General features: G+C 32.6%; 1 protein-coding gene across 2 annotated transcripts in view; it reads left to right on the forward strand.

The window, feature by feature from the left end:
• Positions 1 to 699: 699 nt before the first annotated feature.
• The window catches only part of Seipin (lipid droplet biogenesis associated protein seipin), a 29,492-nt gene continuing 12,086 nt past the window's right edge, over positions 700 to 18,105 (forward strand). Inside the window, exons 1-5 of one of the 2 annotated variants that reach the window (XM_072542879.1) lie at positions 700 to 1,102; positions 2,939 to 3,105; positions 3,179 to 3,381; positions 6,986 to 7,124; positions 11,135 to 11,254. In XM_072542879.1, coding sequence (XP_072398980.1) covers positions 813 to 1,102; positions 2,939 to 3,105; positions 3,179 to 3,381; positions 6,986 to 7,124; positions 11,135 to 11,254 — 919 coding nt within the window. In that variant the 5' untranslated portion in view covers positions 700 to 812. The remainder of the gene's footprint in view (positions 1,103 to 2,938; positions 3,106 to 3,178; positions 3,382 to 6,985; positions 7,125 to 11,134; positions 11,255 to 18,105) is intronic. The other variant, XM_072542880.1, reaches the window with a different exon arrangement.

Below are 18,105 nucleotides of genomic sequence, written 5' to 3' on the forward strand. Positions count from 1 at the left end.
ATAGCCGGGGTACAACCAATACACCTGCCAGTAAAAGAGAGAGCCAAAACATACGGCAAGATTAATCAAGAGAACTTCGAATACAGTAAATTCAATGACAAAAGAAGCAAACTATATGCAAGGGTGGACATCTTTGGAGCATACAATTTTGGGAAAATAAATTTAAAGAAGTGCTGGAAGCTGTGAAGGAATCGAAGAGAGAATAAACTACCTCCAAGGAGAGTACCTATATTTATAGCTGAAAATATCTAAGAGATAACCCTGACCACATAGTAAAGAATCAAATAGATTATAAATATATTAATCAAAAGCGATTATAGAACAATATAACTAGAGTAGTAACATACTTGAATATTGGTTCAAATCACATTCCCTCTAATAGCAAATTTTGATTTTAAATGTAAACTACTAATAAAACAAAAACCTAGCTGCTTTTTTAATATAAGAAGATTGATAATAGCTAGCTAAAAAATCTGAAGAAATATGGATTGGTTTAAATAAACATTAGTTGTAATTCTTAAGAAGCCAATTACTAAGAGATGCGAAGATCATAGACTTATTACTAGAGAAAATATATTTTCTTTTCTGATTTTTTTTTATATAGGTATAAACTTAATAAGCTTTCCCAAAAAATAAACTATCTTTCTTTGGTATTATTGGTTGCATATTCAACAGTGACATAATAAAATGTCAAAGTTCAAAAGTGAAGTTTCGTATATTCAAAACAAATAATTTTACATTAACATTAAGATCATCTATAGTTTAATTTTTTATCAGTCTTTCTGTGATAGTGTCGTCGTTATTATTGTACAATGGCTGCTTTATTTACTTCAGTGGGAACTGTGTTACGTTTAGGACCCAAAGAATATGTACGACAAAAATTTAAGCTACCCATTGTGAAATTCATACACGACACAATAAACTTATACAAATCTCGAACCAAAGCAGGTGTAAATAACATAAGGGAAGTATTATTTCGAGGCACAGTTATAGCTTTAATAACAGCCTTTCTAGTTTGGTTGTCTATATTTATGTACATAGCATTTTATTATGTATATGTACCTACAATATCCCATGAGAGGCCAGTGCATCTAAAGTTCAAGTAAGTATCTAATTTGAATTAGATCGCGTGTGACAAAATAACTTTAAGCTTCTCTAATGTTTTCTGCTCTAGTAACTGCAAGGAAATATATTCATGTAACTCTTATGACAAGAGTTTTGTAATATCTATAGCTGGTGTTTAATTGACTAACTTGTCTGTGATACAGTAGCTGTAGCACATCTACTTGGCTTCTTTTAACAATGAAAATATTTTAGGACATTTTTCTCATTCATTCAGTTTTATTTTGTGGTTTGTTAGATCCTTCGTAAACATATCTAGTATGTATTCTGTCTTTTCAGCAACCATTTCCTATTTTAAAGAACTAAACAACTGACTTTCTGTATTGGCCCAATTATTCAATAAGATGTTTCTATGTTTGTAACATATATTATATTTCAAATATAAATGGTATAATAGAGTGTAATGGATTTCAGTTTGTCAGAAGTTTTATCTGTGCCTACGTCATATATGAAAGGTAATGTTGCAATGTGATGTGTGAGTTTTATATAATTCTTTTGCATTCTGGGTTTTATTTATTGTTTCTAAGCATTTGAGTAATTTATAGTATCTGTTCTTCATTACATTTACATGTAGACTTGCTTCTTTACAATTATAGTTATTTTATGTTTAATCAAATATATTTTTGTATTGTTTGTTTTACCAATTTAAACCAAATTTCAACCAAGGGAAAACATGTTCTTCAATTCTGAGGTATATCACCATAAAGCCCAGGGATGCATGATACAGAGGAAAAAGTGCTGTGTCAAGTGATGCCTTGGAAAGCTGGCAAACTATAGGAGATTATAGCCTTAGCATGGCTTTATTTGACAGTATTTTGTCCCAACTCATGCAACCAAAGATGTGTGGAAATATAAGGCCCAGAAGAGGTCTTGGAAATAAATTACTCGTTTAAGTTTAGAAACAAAAATCTAACGAGAATGATTACAGAGGTAGCTCAGGTCACAGATTAAGTATGTCTCAAATGTTAAACCAGATGATATCCCAAAAGAAATAGACTCTGAGGTAATGAAAAACACCTATCTGAAGATCAGGAAAGAGGCAAAAATAGCTGCTAGTATGTAGACCAAAGAAAATCCACACAAAATCAAAGTGGAGGAACTTATAAAACTAAAGTATTAAAAGAGAGACCTCAAGAGAATACTTTAAATCCTCACAACAAAATGTCGCTAAAACTAGGAACTCTTAATCAGCAGACAAGGATTATCAGAAGCATTAAAGATGACAGTAGTACACATATGTCAGTCGGATACTTAACTAGATCAAACCAAAAGCAGACCTGATCATCAACAAATTGGAACAAGTAGTGGAAGAGGCTACCATCTAGAAAAAGAATTAATTGACTGAAAAATTAAGAAAAGAAATAACTTCAACTCACTAGACCTTTTCGAGAAACAGACCATTAGCATATGAAAATAGCTGTGATAATATCCAGATGATAGGGTATGATGTAAAAATATAAGAAGGCAGTTTAAAATAGAACACATGGGGAACACAAATCTTGAGAAAACTCACCAATAGGGTGAAGAACCTTCAGGTGACCAATATTTTTCTTGTGACTATTTAGAAGGTACCAAAGAGTTATACAGGCACTGGGCATATTCATTAGAATGAAGAAAAACCATAATTTTAACATAATATAAGGGCCAAAGCAAGTGGTTGTTGATATTGTAGAATTTTAAAATCTCAGGGATTCTTGAACACATAAAGATTGAGAACTTCATTGTGTTTCTGATATCAAACTTTAAGTACAACTTCCTTTATATATTCTAAACCAAAACAAAGCCCTAAATTATCATTTTCTGTTGACTGTTTTAGACCATGTGGTGCAACAGATGATTGTACAGTAGACAAGAAAGGAATGTGTAGTTTTCCAACTGCTCATGTACAGTTAACAAAAAAGCAGCAGCTTTTAATGATGGGTCAAGCCTATAAAATTCACTTAGAACTAGATATGCCAGAGTCACCTGCAAATAGAGAACTCGGTAAGCTTAGTTACTTCTAGTAGTTAAAAGGTTTGTATTTTTATTTATTATCTCTATTTTCTATATATTGTAGGAATGTTTATGGTATGTGTGGAATTTATGGGGAAAGATGGATCCCTTGTTGACAGTTCTTGTAGATCTACTATGTTACATTATAGAAGTACCTTGTTAGATGCTTTGTATAAGTTACTGTTTAGTCCGTTTTTTGTTTTTGGTTCAGCAGAAGAAAAACAGAAGATTACAGTTGAGCTTTTTGCTGAATATGAAGAAAAAGAGGTAATAATATAAACTGTCTTTATGGAACAACTTATTTTAGTCTAAAATACTTACTTAATCAATTTTTATATCATACTTTTTCATATGTAACTAGTTACCAAATTACTTTGAAACCTTCCCAGAATGCAGTTCCATGCAACCACACAATTTACTTTTCATGACTGAAAATCATTTAGGGTTTAATAAGAGCTAAATGCTCAGAGGTAAATAACTCTATTAGAATTAATAAAAAGCACAATTAATACAGCTCTCAGTTAGTGCAAACAAAACAGATGTGATATCAAAAATCAAAAAATCATGATATTTCTTACACACAAAAAGTATAACTTTAGTCTGGTTACTAAATTTGAATTTTAAATCAATTGAATGATAGAAATTCAGTAAGGTATTCTTGTATACTGTATACCAAGTTTTGGGCAAAAATGGCCTGAGAGTGATGAATGAGAACGGAGAGCGTTTTACAAATTTTTGTTCCAATCATAGTTTAGTTATTGGTTCCCATCTTTCCACATAAAACCTAATTTTAAATTGGACTATAGTGTGGATTGTCAGATTCTGAAGTTTAGTGTGACTGATGTTTTCGAGGGGATTATGAGTTTAAAAACTACATATTCTTCGGGACCTGATGGTATACCTGCAGCCCTTATTAAGAACTGTATTTTTTCCCTTTGTAAACCTTTACAACAAATTTATCATTATCATTATCATTTATATACCTTTATCATTATCATCATCTGTATTTCCATAATATTGGAAAAATAGTTTTCTTACACCCATCTATAAATCTGGCAATCGCGAGTGTGTTAACAACTATAGAGGTATAACTATTCAATCAGCAATCCCGAAACTTCTTGATAAATTGGTATTGATAAATCTCACCTGGGCTTGCAGAAACATAATTATTGATGAACAACATGGATTTTCTAACGGGAAGTCAACAGTAACAAACCTTGTCAATTACCAACAATACTTGTTGGGTGCATTTGAGAATAAAATTCAGATCGACAGCGTTTACACTGATTTCTCAAAGGCCTTTGACCAGGTTAATCATAATCTTTTGGTCCACAAACTTCATGCATCTGGCTTTGGTGACCTTATTGTTAATTGGATTAAAAGTTTTCTGATGGGACGTACACAGCAAGTACGGATTAACAATTATATTTCAAAAGAATTCCATTGTTATTCTGGTGTACCACAAGGGTCTCACTGTGGTCCTTTGTTTTTTAACTTGTTCATTAACGATATTGGTAAGGCTATCAAAAACTCAAACTTCCTGCTATTTGCTGATGATCTTAAGCTATTTCGTTGTATACATAATAAATCGGATAGAGATCTCCTGCAAGATGATGTAAATAATATATTTTTATGGTCAAAACAAAATGGTTTAAGCTTAAATCCAACTAAATGTTCTTGTATTTCATTTGGTCGTATAAATAATCTAATAGCTAATAGATATGTTCTTAATGATGTACTCTTGGATTCAGTTACTGAGATAAGAGATTTGGGTGTATTATTGGATTGTGCATTGACATTTAGAAGCCATTTTCTTAAAATTAAGGAAACAGGATTTCGTATTCTTGGTTTTATTTATCGTAACAGTCATGATCTCTCACCTATTGTATTTAAATTATTGTATTGCTCTCTGGTACGCTCAGGTCTTGAATACTGCTCTGTTGTTTGGTCCCCATTTCATCAAGTATACATTGATGGATTGGAGAGCGTACAGAGGAAGTTTCTAAGATCTTTAGCTTTTAAAGCACATATTAATATAAAAAATACTGATAATTATTTCATAGATTATTCTATAATAATGTCTCAATTTAACATTACTACATTGAAGAACCGCAGGTTGAGAGCTGATATGTTATTTTTGTTTAAAATTATAAACAACTTTGTTAATTGTCCTTCGTTATTAGCCAATGTACACTTAAACACAATACATAGAACTCGACACACTGCACTCTTTTATATTCCTTTTCATAGGACTGATTATGCTTGTCATTTTCCCTTGTCGAGAATGCTGAACTCTTGCAATGACCTCCTATTGGATCCTTTCTGTACAAACATTAACGCTTTCAAAAGGCAACTTGAGAATGTAATTATCAATCTAGATATGTGATATTTTTTTATATATATATTTTTTAACTTTTGTGATTTGATATACTGTTTTTATGTACAAATTTTAACTGTTTACTTGTTTCTTTGTTATTGTTTGATGTTTCTTATTGTTCTATATTGTTCTAAAATTCTATATTGTTTGATTGTGTACATGATCTTTACTTTTTACCATTTGTTGTATTTTATTGTACATGGTTCTACCGTTGAAATAAATAAATAAATAAATAAAATAAAAAATAAAAATATCCACAAGGTTACATGGACTGCACCAGGTCATATAAGAGAAAATCAAATAGATCACATCACCATATCAAAAAGATGGAGATCATCTCTTCTTATGTACATAATAAAAGAGGAGCAGTCATCGCAAGTGACCATCATCTCGTAATCGGTACCATTAAAATCAAGATGGCAAAAAACAAAATCACGCGAAACACCAACAAACCAACATACAATCTAGACAAATTAAAAACGGCTCCAAGATGACACATGTTTAGGGAGGAACTCCAACTCAAAACAAGAGAACATGAAGTAAATAGCTGGGAAGGAAACAAGAATATGAAGCAATAAATAAAGCAGTTAAAAGAAATGCAAGAAAGAGAGAAAAGAAGGTGGGCTGAAGAACTGGCAAAACAACACAACAGAACTAGAAAGCTATACCAAATTACTAGATGACTAACAAAAAATGGGCCCCACTGTTCAAACATTGTAAGATCCAAGACAGGCGAATTACTTACTATAACAACTGGCCAAGTAGAGAGATCGAAAGACCATTTTCAGATGCTGGGCACGCCCAGGGAAATCGCAAATGAAATTGTTGAAAACCCGCAGAATGTAGACTTGCGTATATGTTGCGATGCCCCTTCCAAAACGGAGATAATAACAGCTATCAAATCTCTGAGAAATAACAAGTCTCTGGGAATCGATAACATTGGTGCCGAAATACTTCAAACTGATCCGCATCTACCTACTGAACTTTTTCTCCCCATAATTCGAGAGGTGTGGAAAACAAACTGCATTCCATCGGGCTGGAAAAGGGGTAGCATTATTAAGCTTCAAAAAAATGGCAACCTCACACTGTGCAAAAATTGGAGAGGAATAACCCTACTGCAATAAATAAAATTTTCGCGACCATCATACTGAAAAGATTAACAAACAAGATTGAATTTCGGGCTGGCCAAGCAGGCTTTAGACCAGAATCCTCGTGCATAGACCACATTAATACTGTGAGGATAATAATGGAACAATTGGTTGAATGGAACACATCCCTATACATGGTTCTTGTAGACTTCGAGCATGCCTTTGACAGCTTATCTCATGCTGCTTTTTGGAAAATTTTAGAGCTAAGAAACATCCCGCATAAAATAATTTTCATTCTAAAGTTATTGTGCACTAAGGCGAAATGCAGCATGGCACACAATGGAATTAACAGCGATGTTAAATATTTAGTTCTAAAAGTTGTATATAATATTTTTTTTTGTTGTAGAATGAACCGGTAACAGATATATTTTTAGAAATTCAATCACGGCATATAGAAATTTACTCTGCGAAGTTTACTGTTAATGCACAATTTTCCGGACTGAGATATGTGATGTTTCACTGGCCTGTCATCTCTGCTGCAATGGGTATGTTTACAATGTTTTATATTTTAAAAGACCTCATAGTTTTTCTGGAAATTTTAAAAAAATATATACAGAATAAAGCTTCCAGAAAAGCTGTATGTAGCTTAGATGTAGTTACATAAGACTGTCTATGCCTAAGGAGCGCAATACTTAGTCAGACTGACAAGGAGTACAATACAAAAAAAATGACTATGAAATCATTACAGAGGTGTTTTTTGAGTAATAAGTTTCATACCTTATCCTTATATCTTTTTACCACAACATCTTTTTGTTCCTTTTACTTTAAGGCATTTTGTGGCATTTTAAAATAGATACTATTTTATTGGGAATAAGCCACAATTGAAGGTTAAAACAAGTTTATTGGCGTTTCAATTTCCACTTTGTAAATCGGAGAATGATATCCCAATAAAATAGTATCTACGTTTTACTATCTTTGGATAATTTTATATTGATATTCTAATACATTTATTTATTTAATTTCCTTTTGAGAACTTACTTTTTTACCTTTTCTTTGCTTGTTATTGGACCAATGTTTATGTCTATTAGAGGAAAAAGTGCTAAGGTGTATGTCCAGTAATTAAGTGATGCCAAGATAAGTTTTTTACTTAAAGAAAACGCTCCCTAAAGGTATCACTGTAATTCTCTTATGGTTAATGTACTGTCAAACGATTCTAGGAGGGTCATTACTGAGACATCTTCACTTGATTCTCAATGTTTTTCAGTCATCAATTCCTAAGTTTTGAGAAAAGCTAGTTAGAGGAGAGTATATCTGGCAAATAGGGCACTTTTATCAACAATGCATACTTCAAATCCATCAATTTTTCCATTGCAGAAGCTCATTTTTCTCCATTTTTTTTTCTCTCAACTGATCAAGAAGATGTGCAATAATTCCTATTAGTTGCTTTGTGTTTTAATAGGCTTTTTAGCAAAATATAGGTAATGCATAATGGCATTATTTTAAAGGAAATTCTTAAAACCTTCAATTTTTTGGGTTGTATCAGTCACTGTCTTTATTAATTCTGATTATTTCTAATTCTAATTATTATTATTTATCTTAATTAAATTATTTTTATCCTGATGGAAGCCAGAGGGCTCTTACTACATCTAAGGAAAAATTCACTCATCCCAGATATCCATAATATCAAAAGGATAGAGCTCTATGGAGACTTTTTCCTTGTTGTTAAGGCATAAGTGACCTGGTGACCTGTATATCCCAAAAATTTTCTTGCATATCTGGACGTCATGAGCAGTACTGTTTTCTGCATGATCCTATAGAAATTTTCATTAAAATCCATCTATTTAATTATGTTTAGAAGGATCTTCAGAATGGCACCATTAGTAGAAAGAATAACTGATATTGTCTGAGTAGTTTCCATTTTCCATTATCTTCTTATTTATATTTCCAGATATCCTTGTTGTATTTAACACGAAGATTATTGTTGTTAAATATCATAATATTTTTATTATAAATAAATTTTATTATTTCGTAAACATACACAAGGATTTTTATTTGATGTTATCGAATGTAGTGACATTTGGGATCAATAGTTCATCAAACAAGTAATAAATTATACAATTTATTGGTTAAAATTAGCCATTTGTATTATTTTTGTTATATTTGCGATTAATTACATTTGCATTTTTTATCAAAATGTTATCAAGCTTATCAAATTTGTATAAAAATGAATTTGGTTAAAAATCAGTTAAGAGAACAATATTTATGAACATTTTAGAACATGTTTACACATTTTTATGTTTTAGAAACATTTCACATTATATATTGATATGCATACAAACGTTTCTAGGTCATATTTTTTACTAATTTCAACTATTTTGTTCATTAAAGCTGTAATCCATGAGCAGCATCTATTGAGAAGCTGATTTATTCCAGTATAAATTTCTAATTGTACGCAGGTCCTTGTTATAAATTCCACCATCTTGCAGGACTTCCATCAGTTTGTTTTGTTGAGCTCTGTCAAATGCCCTTTCATAATCAATGAAGCAAGCATATACATTACAGTTCATATCTCTACATCTTTGGAATAGCACTCGTATGCTGAATAGGCATATCTTGTCCCCAGTTTGCCGGGATTTATCGACCACGTGATCTTCCCACTACCAAACAATCTCCTAATCTAAGTGAGGTTGCAGCATAAATAACTTAAATGTTTGATGTAACAAGACAAGTGGTAGCGACGTTGTATTGTTTTTGCTTCCGGACCTGATAATCGGGGTTCGAAATTTAATATTAATCGATATTTCAATCCCCAAGGAAAACGAATTTCCTCTAGTCAGCTGAATACCATAAATAACAAAAATCTTAATAAAAACTTCTTGATGTGCCTATCCGTTACGAATGTTGGCGATCATCATGGTAATCTTTATCTTATCTGCAGCAGCGCGAAAAAGCTGCACAGATGTCGTATGGAACCAGATTTTGAGGTTCTTTAACCAAGATGTTCTTCTTCTTCCTGGACCTCGTTTTCCAAATATTTTTCCTTGCAGGATGGCTTGAAGGAGAGCATATCTGGATTCATTTCGCATAATATGTCCGAAGAACTGTAACTTTCGAGATTTGATGGTGGTCAGTACCTCTTCGTTCTTATTCATTCTACTGAGGACCTCCTCATTTGTGACTCGGTCAGTCCACGGGATCTTAAGAATTCTCCAATATAGCCACGTCTTAAATGTTTCCGTTTTCTGCACATATTTTCATTCAAGGTCCACGATTCAACACCATAAAAAAGGACAGAGAAGACGTAGCATCGCAGCATTATTACTTTTGTTTCAAGAGAGAGGTTGTCTCTTGAAGAAGGCCCCCATCCGATTGAAGGTGGATCTAGCTTTTCCGATGCGTGCTCTAATCTCCTGGTTGTTGGCCATTCTTCATTTATTATGGTGCCGAGGTAGTTGTAGTGCGTGACTTTTTCTACAGGGGATTGGTTGACGTAGAGTTGACCTTCTGTTACCCTTTTCTTGCTAATTATCATAAGCTTTGTCTTCTTAACGTTTATATTGAGTCCATATTGTTGACTGTAATACGTTATTTTGTTAATAAGAGCTTGTATGTCTTCTAAGTTGTCCGCAAACACTATGGTGTCATCTGCATATCTGATGTTGTTTAGCCGGTAACCATTTAGTAGAATACCTTTTTCAGTTTCGTGCAAAGCTTCGATAAATATTCTTTCAGAGTACAGATTGAAGATTAGAGGAGACAAAATACAGCCTTGCCTCACTCCACGCATGATTTTCACATAGTCAGTGTGTTCACCTTCAACTCTGAGATTTGCTGTCTGATTCCAGTAAAGATTTCTAATTATTTTCAGATCTTGGTTGTTAATTCCTGTTTCTTTTAGTATTTGCATCATCTTTTCGTGCTGTACTCGATCAAACGCTTTCTCGTAATCAACAAAACATGCGTATACGTCGCAGTTGACGTCTCTGCATCTCTGGAATAAGACTTGTACTGAAAACAAAGTCTCTCTAGTACCAACAGCATTTGTGAACCCGAACTGGTTGGGGGAAATTTGACTTTCACACAGCTTGTAGATTCTCGTATGAATTATCTTTAGGAACAATTTTAGGAGATGACTCATGAGGCTGTAGTACGGTAATCTTCGCATTTTTTGGCTCCTTACATAAGGAGCTTTTAATAAAAAATACCTTTATAAAAAGGTATATTTGAAAGAACCCTTTCAGGCTACATCACATAATGTTTTCGGAATAACTATTCCATCACCAGTGCTGATACAAGGTATACATGAGTGAAGCCACTAATTATGTGGGTAAAAACCATTTAAATGATATTACATTACTTTTAAATTGTTGCTGATAATATTATAGCATGTTAAAGTTTTAAACAGAATTCAGTTAATGGCAACGTAACTTCCAAACTGGGGTTGCTGGCCCTGAGATCGTGCAGCAGAAATTTAAATGTTGTGTACAGTTTTAATACTGTGTGTTTGTTTTACTAACATCTTATTGACGAAATAATAATACATTGTCTATTTTAGGTATTACAGCCAATCTATTCTTTATTGCGCTTGTTTGTCTGATTAGCTGGTATCAGATAATCCATTCAGAAGAATACGTAGAGTATATCGAACAATCCAAAGGAAAGAAAGTCGACAATGGTATGTACACTCATTTGCTTTTTATCGTGTGTTATTATTTTAACAAAATTCATAGGTGTTTGTATACAAATGTAAAAAAGTATTGCATGCTGTCACAACATCGATTAATTACCATGAAGTTTATTTTAGATCTTAACCATGTTGATAACTTTTGGAATATTTAATGCATATTTTGTACAATAACATGTAAGAAGTTCAACCTATTTTTCGTAAACTTTTTGGTCGTAATTTGTATCTCTATTAGCTATGAGTATCTGCAATATCTGACATTTACTATTGTCTAAAGAGGATAAAATTATATACCCAATATAGACACCTTATTAAAAACTACAAATTATGCAACTTTGTCATATTTTGACAGTTAACAGTGCCCTAACAGTTGACAATTGACACATGACATAAATTATGCACTCCAAATGATGTATAAAATGGTTTATCTTAAAAACGAGATATTTTAAATATTGGTGTAAATGTTTATGTTTATCGGAAAATCTAACAACATAAAAAAAAAATTTTATGCTGAGCCTTTTGCGAAAAGTGCCGTTAGAATTCCTAAACGCAGATTAAATACTGATGGAGTATTTATACTACAAATTAATAGAAGGACGGATGGATGTTGAAAGACATTTGAGAATGTCAATACACAATTGGAACTTTTTGGAAAAAAAATAAGTTATCTAAGATAAAAGCATTTGTCAGGATCACCTTGTGATTGTCGACTTAAAAACAAACGTCCACCAGAAGTTCTTATCAAATAATGTAGCAGTGTATGCTTGTAGCCACCTCTATACTAAGAGAACATGAAGTCAAACGATTGAAAAGATTGTTCATCGAGGACGATTTAAGTAAACTTCAAAATCTTATCTTGCTTAGATAAGAGCATTTGTGTCAGGATCATCTTGTGAGTGTCCACTTAAAAATAAACGTCCACTAGAAGTTCTTATCAAATAATGTACCAGTGTATGCTTCTAGGGACCTCTGTACGAAGAGACATGAAGTCAAAAGATTGTTCATCGAGGACGATTTAAGTAAACTGTAAAATCTTAGCTTGCTAGAAGCTCTAAAACAATTATAGGAATATTTTTGGGATGACCCAAGACGTGGGACTCCCAATAAAATGATAACAGATAATAAATAAAGCGAAGAAGAAAATAATCTGAAAATAATATTAGCTATTACCTGTATGCGTTGTTTTAAAGATACATAAATAACATCTACTCGTATGTTTAAAAAAGCTGAAGCAGTCTCATTTCGGATACTATATCACCAAAGCGTCGCAAGTAGATGCTTAGTGTATCCATGTCCACAGAGATAGGATTATGCTACGTCATTGGACCACCATCGTACAGGGGGCGTGGCCATACCTCAACAGGTTACATCACAATATCCCTTCTTACTCTTATACACGTGGCGCATCCACCAAAAATGGAAAACTCTAAAACATCCCTATCTCTGTAGTCATGGATACAATCGATATCTACTGTTGCAACTAACATTTTTGTTTTTGTTTATTCTTTGTAACTAGTTTTAAGTGCTAGTATCTCGTATTTAGGCTAATCATCCAGAAATCGATTTGGAAAACTATGTATTTTTGTGATATATATGTGACATGGTTTTTGGAACTGGTGGATTCATATTTAACTAAAAATGGTAAGGGATACATGTTCTTCGATAATTTTATATTACGAAAGTGATATGTTGTTGATAACGTTTGAAGTCACTATTTTTTTTTGTAAACACTAGTGACGATGTATACAAAATTTTAAGTATCCATTTTCTATATTTTACAAGATTACTCACAAACGATTAAGACACAATATGGATAATTTGTATAGATTTATCTACTAATAAACGTAGGCGCTGTCCGATTGTTGTCTATTGATATAGCCACACTGCAGCTTATTCTTTTAATGTACTCTAAATATATCACTGTTGTGTCGGCTATATGTTGGCATGGGTTAAAACTTTGGGTATTTGTATCTAGTTGAACAACAATCACTTTCTTAATACATAGTAGTACAGATATGGGAGCGCCACTCCACTTTTTATCATTGCTAATAGTTTGGTCGTTTGAAGAAGTCTCTGGTGATAGGTATGTGGCTTATAAAAAGTACAGCTGATAAAAAAAACCTACTCTATTGCTAGAGGGACTTTGTTTAAATTATTGATAATAAAACTGAGAAGACGACAATTCGTATGGTGTCATGGAAAAGCAGAGAAAGAAAATCAGCAGTGAAAAGATGGCTTAGGTGATTTAAAAGTTGTCAATCTAATGTAAATATTTGGTAACAAATATGGAAACAATGTCTGGTGGTCTTATAAGTAACCTTATAAGACAACCAAGAAAAAACAATTGGTTCCAGAAAGTCAGACCTTTCTTAGACATACATGTCTAAGTGAATAAGATTTAAAGAAATAAAACGGTGGAGAGAACAAAAGAAAAGCTGGATAAATATTATGGGACTATGTGACTTAAGGGGACATAATTTTAGGATGGTGTTCTGAGAAAGAGTAAAAAGGAGGTTGCTTATCGACCACCATTTATATGGTGAATCAAATAATCGACTTTTAATAAGTAAAAACCAGGATTTGATTTTTAAAAATGATATTTAATTAACAACAGTCAATACACGAAGAACAATCATTAATAAAAGCGTGCAAATACTAGCATTCGCAGATGATGTTGACATAATCGCAAGATCAAGAAGAGAAATGATAGAGGCATACAACCAAATAGAACGAGCTGCACAAAATAGTGGTCTTAAAATCAATCAGACCAAAACAAAATATATGCAGGTAAGTAAAAACGCAGAAATAAGGCAGCCAGAAAATATAACTATAGGAGAATACAACATTGAGGGGGTAAAAAACTTTATATACTTGGGATCCCTAGTCACATCTGATAATAACGTTGCGGAGGAAGTGAAAAGGCGAGTATTTCTTGCAAATAAATGTTACCATGGCTTAATTAGGTAACTAAGATCATATAACGTCGCAAGAAAAACAAAATACCAAATATATAAAACCCTAATAAGACCGGTACTCACATACGGCTCAGAAACCTGGACACTCACTAAAAGAGAGGAAACGTTGTTAGCCACCTTCGAAAGAAAAATCTTGCGACACATATATAAGGGCACAAAAGAAAACGGAATATGGCGAAGAAGATACAACTCTGAACTATACAAAATATACCAGGATCCGGATATTATAACATTCATTAAAATAGGACGGCTGCGTTGGATAGGACATGTAGCACGAATGGAAGAAGGCGAAATACCAAACAAAATATTCAAACAGATGCCAGTAGGAAAAAGAACAAAAGGAAGGCCGAAGCTGAGATACTTAGAACAAATAAAAATGATATAACAACCTTAAAAATAAAAAACTGGAGAAAAAAAGCACGAAACAGATCAGAATGGAGAAGAATCCTGGAAGAGGTCAAAACCCAAAAAGGGTTGTCGAGCCAGTGATGATGATGATTTAATTAAAAAACTTGTATGAATGAAATGAAATTTCGTTTAACAGTTTTCTTACTAAAAGCAGATTAATTAATTCACCAGAAATCTTCATAGAGTGTTTTATTTTGCAGTATATAATTTTCTATTCCTTTTTTTTTTATTGCTAATATCTTCTTTTTCTTATTTCAACAACCCCTCATGAATTTTTCCTATTTCTCACCTCTATCATTTTTCTGAACACTGTTTAACACCTATAGAGGCTTCTTTAACGAGCTTCAATCAACCAAACCATCACCACGGCATTGGTTGGTGCTTTTATATCTGTACTTTTGGTTAATTTTATATTTTCTATGTGCTTATAAGTTAACATATTTTATTTTCTAGAAAACCTTACTGAACCGAGTGTTTTGGATAGCATTTTAGATAACGACATGGGAATAGTGCCATTCATTCCACTAATTATAGGCTACGACATGGGTTCTTCGGTATTTTGTTATATCAGAAAGAAAATACTGAATAGTTCGAATATAGCTTCAAACTTAGCAAGATATGCTTATGAATTCAGCGAGTATAATTATATTAAACAAATAGAGAGCAAAAGTAATGTCACGAACGATAACGTGCAGAGCATACACGAAACCTCATGTACTAGCTGCAATAAAGTAATTTGTGCTAAACACCGAAAAAACGGTTGTGAGGAATGTTTAGCAAATGGACAGTTATTGATTTTTGAATCAGCTGAAGGACATAATTAATATAGACATGTTAAGGACTTAAAAATTTTCCAGTTATCTAAAAAGTTTTTCCCTTATACAGTGTGTTTTCAGTGTGACATTGGTCGATAATTCCATTATGGTACAGAATATGCAAAAAAGTTTTTAGAAAAAATAATGTAAGCAATACTATTCTCCAGACTTGGATAATATGTCGAATTTTACAGGGTGATTAATAACTACATGGTAAAGCAAAAATACTTTTTTTTATATAGGACGCCCTGTATATTTTCTCATATTTAGATTCCTCTCATAAGCCAAACACTTACAATATTAAGTTTGACATCACTATACAGGATATTTAACGAGATGACCTTTTTTATTTCGATATCGCTATAAAATAAACACCCTGTATATAAAGAAGGTATATATAAATAATTATTCGCTCCGTGCGTGACCATGGTAGGGTTACCTTGAAACGATGCCAGCGTGCGTAGCGGCGAAATATGACAAAATTGGAATCTTTTACGCATAAATTTTATCAAAAATGTGTGCAAATACATGTTGCGTATTTAATTGTGCTAATAATAGCAAAAATAGTAAGTGTAGTTTTTATAGGTTCCCAAAGATTACATATAAATTAGAGAAAAGAAAAAGATGGATTCGTGCTATTAATATGAAAAAGTAAATATCACATAACCTCATTTTTATGCAATTAAAATAGGAAATATTTAAATAATTTACCTTAAATGATATTTTATAAGGCTTCAAGCAAACTGCAGAGTCCCTGATGACTTTAGCTTTTATATCATAACTTTTACTATTACTGTTCTTAATTATATGCTCTTTCACGTGAAAAACTTGATTTGCCAGTACTAGATTTTCCCCTTCTTTTCCGTTTGTGGTTAAAAAGATATATTATGATGAATTTTGAGAAACCCAGTTTTTAATACTACATTTATTTTGTACATAAACTGAAAAAATATAATTAAAAAGTTAATTATTAATAATTGTCAATTTCGCCTGTATTTAACATATATATATATATATATATATATATATATATATATATATATATATATATATATATATATATATATATATAAACTCCTGGACAAAAATAACGCACCACTCATATTTTTCTCAATAATATTTATTTATTGATAATTTACTGTACGACAAGTTGCCTATGGACCTTGTTTGACAGTGACAGCTGTTATTAAAGCTAATAATAGTCTTGTTTTATAACAATAATTTGTAACAATTTATAACAATAATTTGTATTAAACTTCGTTTTAGACTAAAAGTGAGTTAAATTTTTCATAACGAGTACCGATTAAAGCAAACTGCTTGTGAGAGACAAGCTTTTTATTTTGATATTTTTAATGACGTGCATGTTTAGAAGTTCATTTGTATAAAAATCAAATAAAAAAATGAACCGCCAAAGAAATTTGTAAATGGAGGAGGCAGTGCGAGCATTGACTGTCCTAGATGAAGGATATTCAATGCGATACGTTGCAGGTTTGTTAGGAATACATCATTCCAGTATCAGTCGCAAGGTGAGGCGATATAATGAAACGTCGTACTATCGAAGACCAGGGCAAGGGCGAAAACGTTACACTAATCAAATTGATGATCGTTTTTTGACACAACGTGCTCTCAGAGATACGAGAGTCACCAGCAATTTGCTAAAAAATGAACTAGCACATGTTCGAAATGTCGCGACATCATCTCGAACAGTTAGAAGACGTTTACATGAAGCAGATTTGAGCAACAGGAAACTGGCCAAAAAGCTCTTGCTTACCAGAGAACACAGGGCTTAGAGATAGAATTTTGCAAGATTGCATCAAAATTGGACCATCGATGATTGAAAACGAGTTCTTTTCTCCGATGAGACTAGAGTAAGCCTTAAAGCTCCAGATGGTCGTGAGCGTGTCTGGCGAAGGCGAGGAAAAAGGATTGCCAGCTGCAGTATCTCTCCTAAAGTACCTTTTGGTGGTGGCTCTAAAATGTTTTGGGGGAAAATTTGTTTTGAAGCTCGTACGGAATTGGTCCCCATACGTACGAGGTCTATGAATGCCCATTATTACTTGGACAACATTATTGTCGAACATGTAATGCCTTTTGCTTCGTTTCTTGGACCTAATTTTTTATTCATGCAAGACAACGCTCATCCTCATGTGTCTCGACAGGTTATTGACTACCTAAATGATGTTGATATTCCATTATAAGAGTGACCACCTAATAGTCCGGACATGAATCCTATAGAGCATCTATGGGACAATTTCAAAAAAAAAATTCGAAGTCGTAGACCCCCTATTGCCAATCACAACCAACTCATTAGCCGCTATTGAAGAATGAGAGAAAATTCCGCAAGCTTTTGTTGAAAATTTGATATCAAGCAAGCCTCGACGCATAAATGCAGTCGTAAGAAGTAGAGGAGGGCCTACACGGTATAAGTGTTGACCCAGATACATTTTATTGTGTTACTTTACTGATTTTTTTCTTTTTGCAATTTGGAGTTATGCTAGTTTATTTACGCATTTCTGGCAAAAACAAATTTTTAAAGAAACAATAAGGCAAATTAAGGTCATAATAAAGTCATGTTGGACTTATTTGTAGGTGTTTATTATTATTTCAATGTAACTTAGTTGTATTTTGTGTTCATATTGTAAAT

The sequence above is a fragment of the Diabrotica undecimpunctata genome, chromosome 9 (assembly GCF_040954645.1).
Source record: "Diabrotica undecimpunctata isolate CICGRU chromosome 9, icDiaUnde3, whole genome shotgun sequence".
In the NCBI taxonomy this organism is placed as follows: domain Eukaryota; kingdom Metazoa; phylum Arthropoda; class Insecta; order Coleoptera; family Chrysomelidae; genus Diabrotica; species Diabrotica undecimpunctata.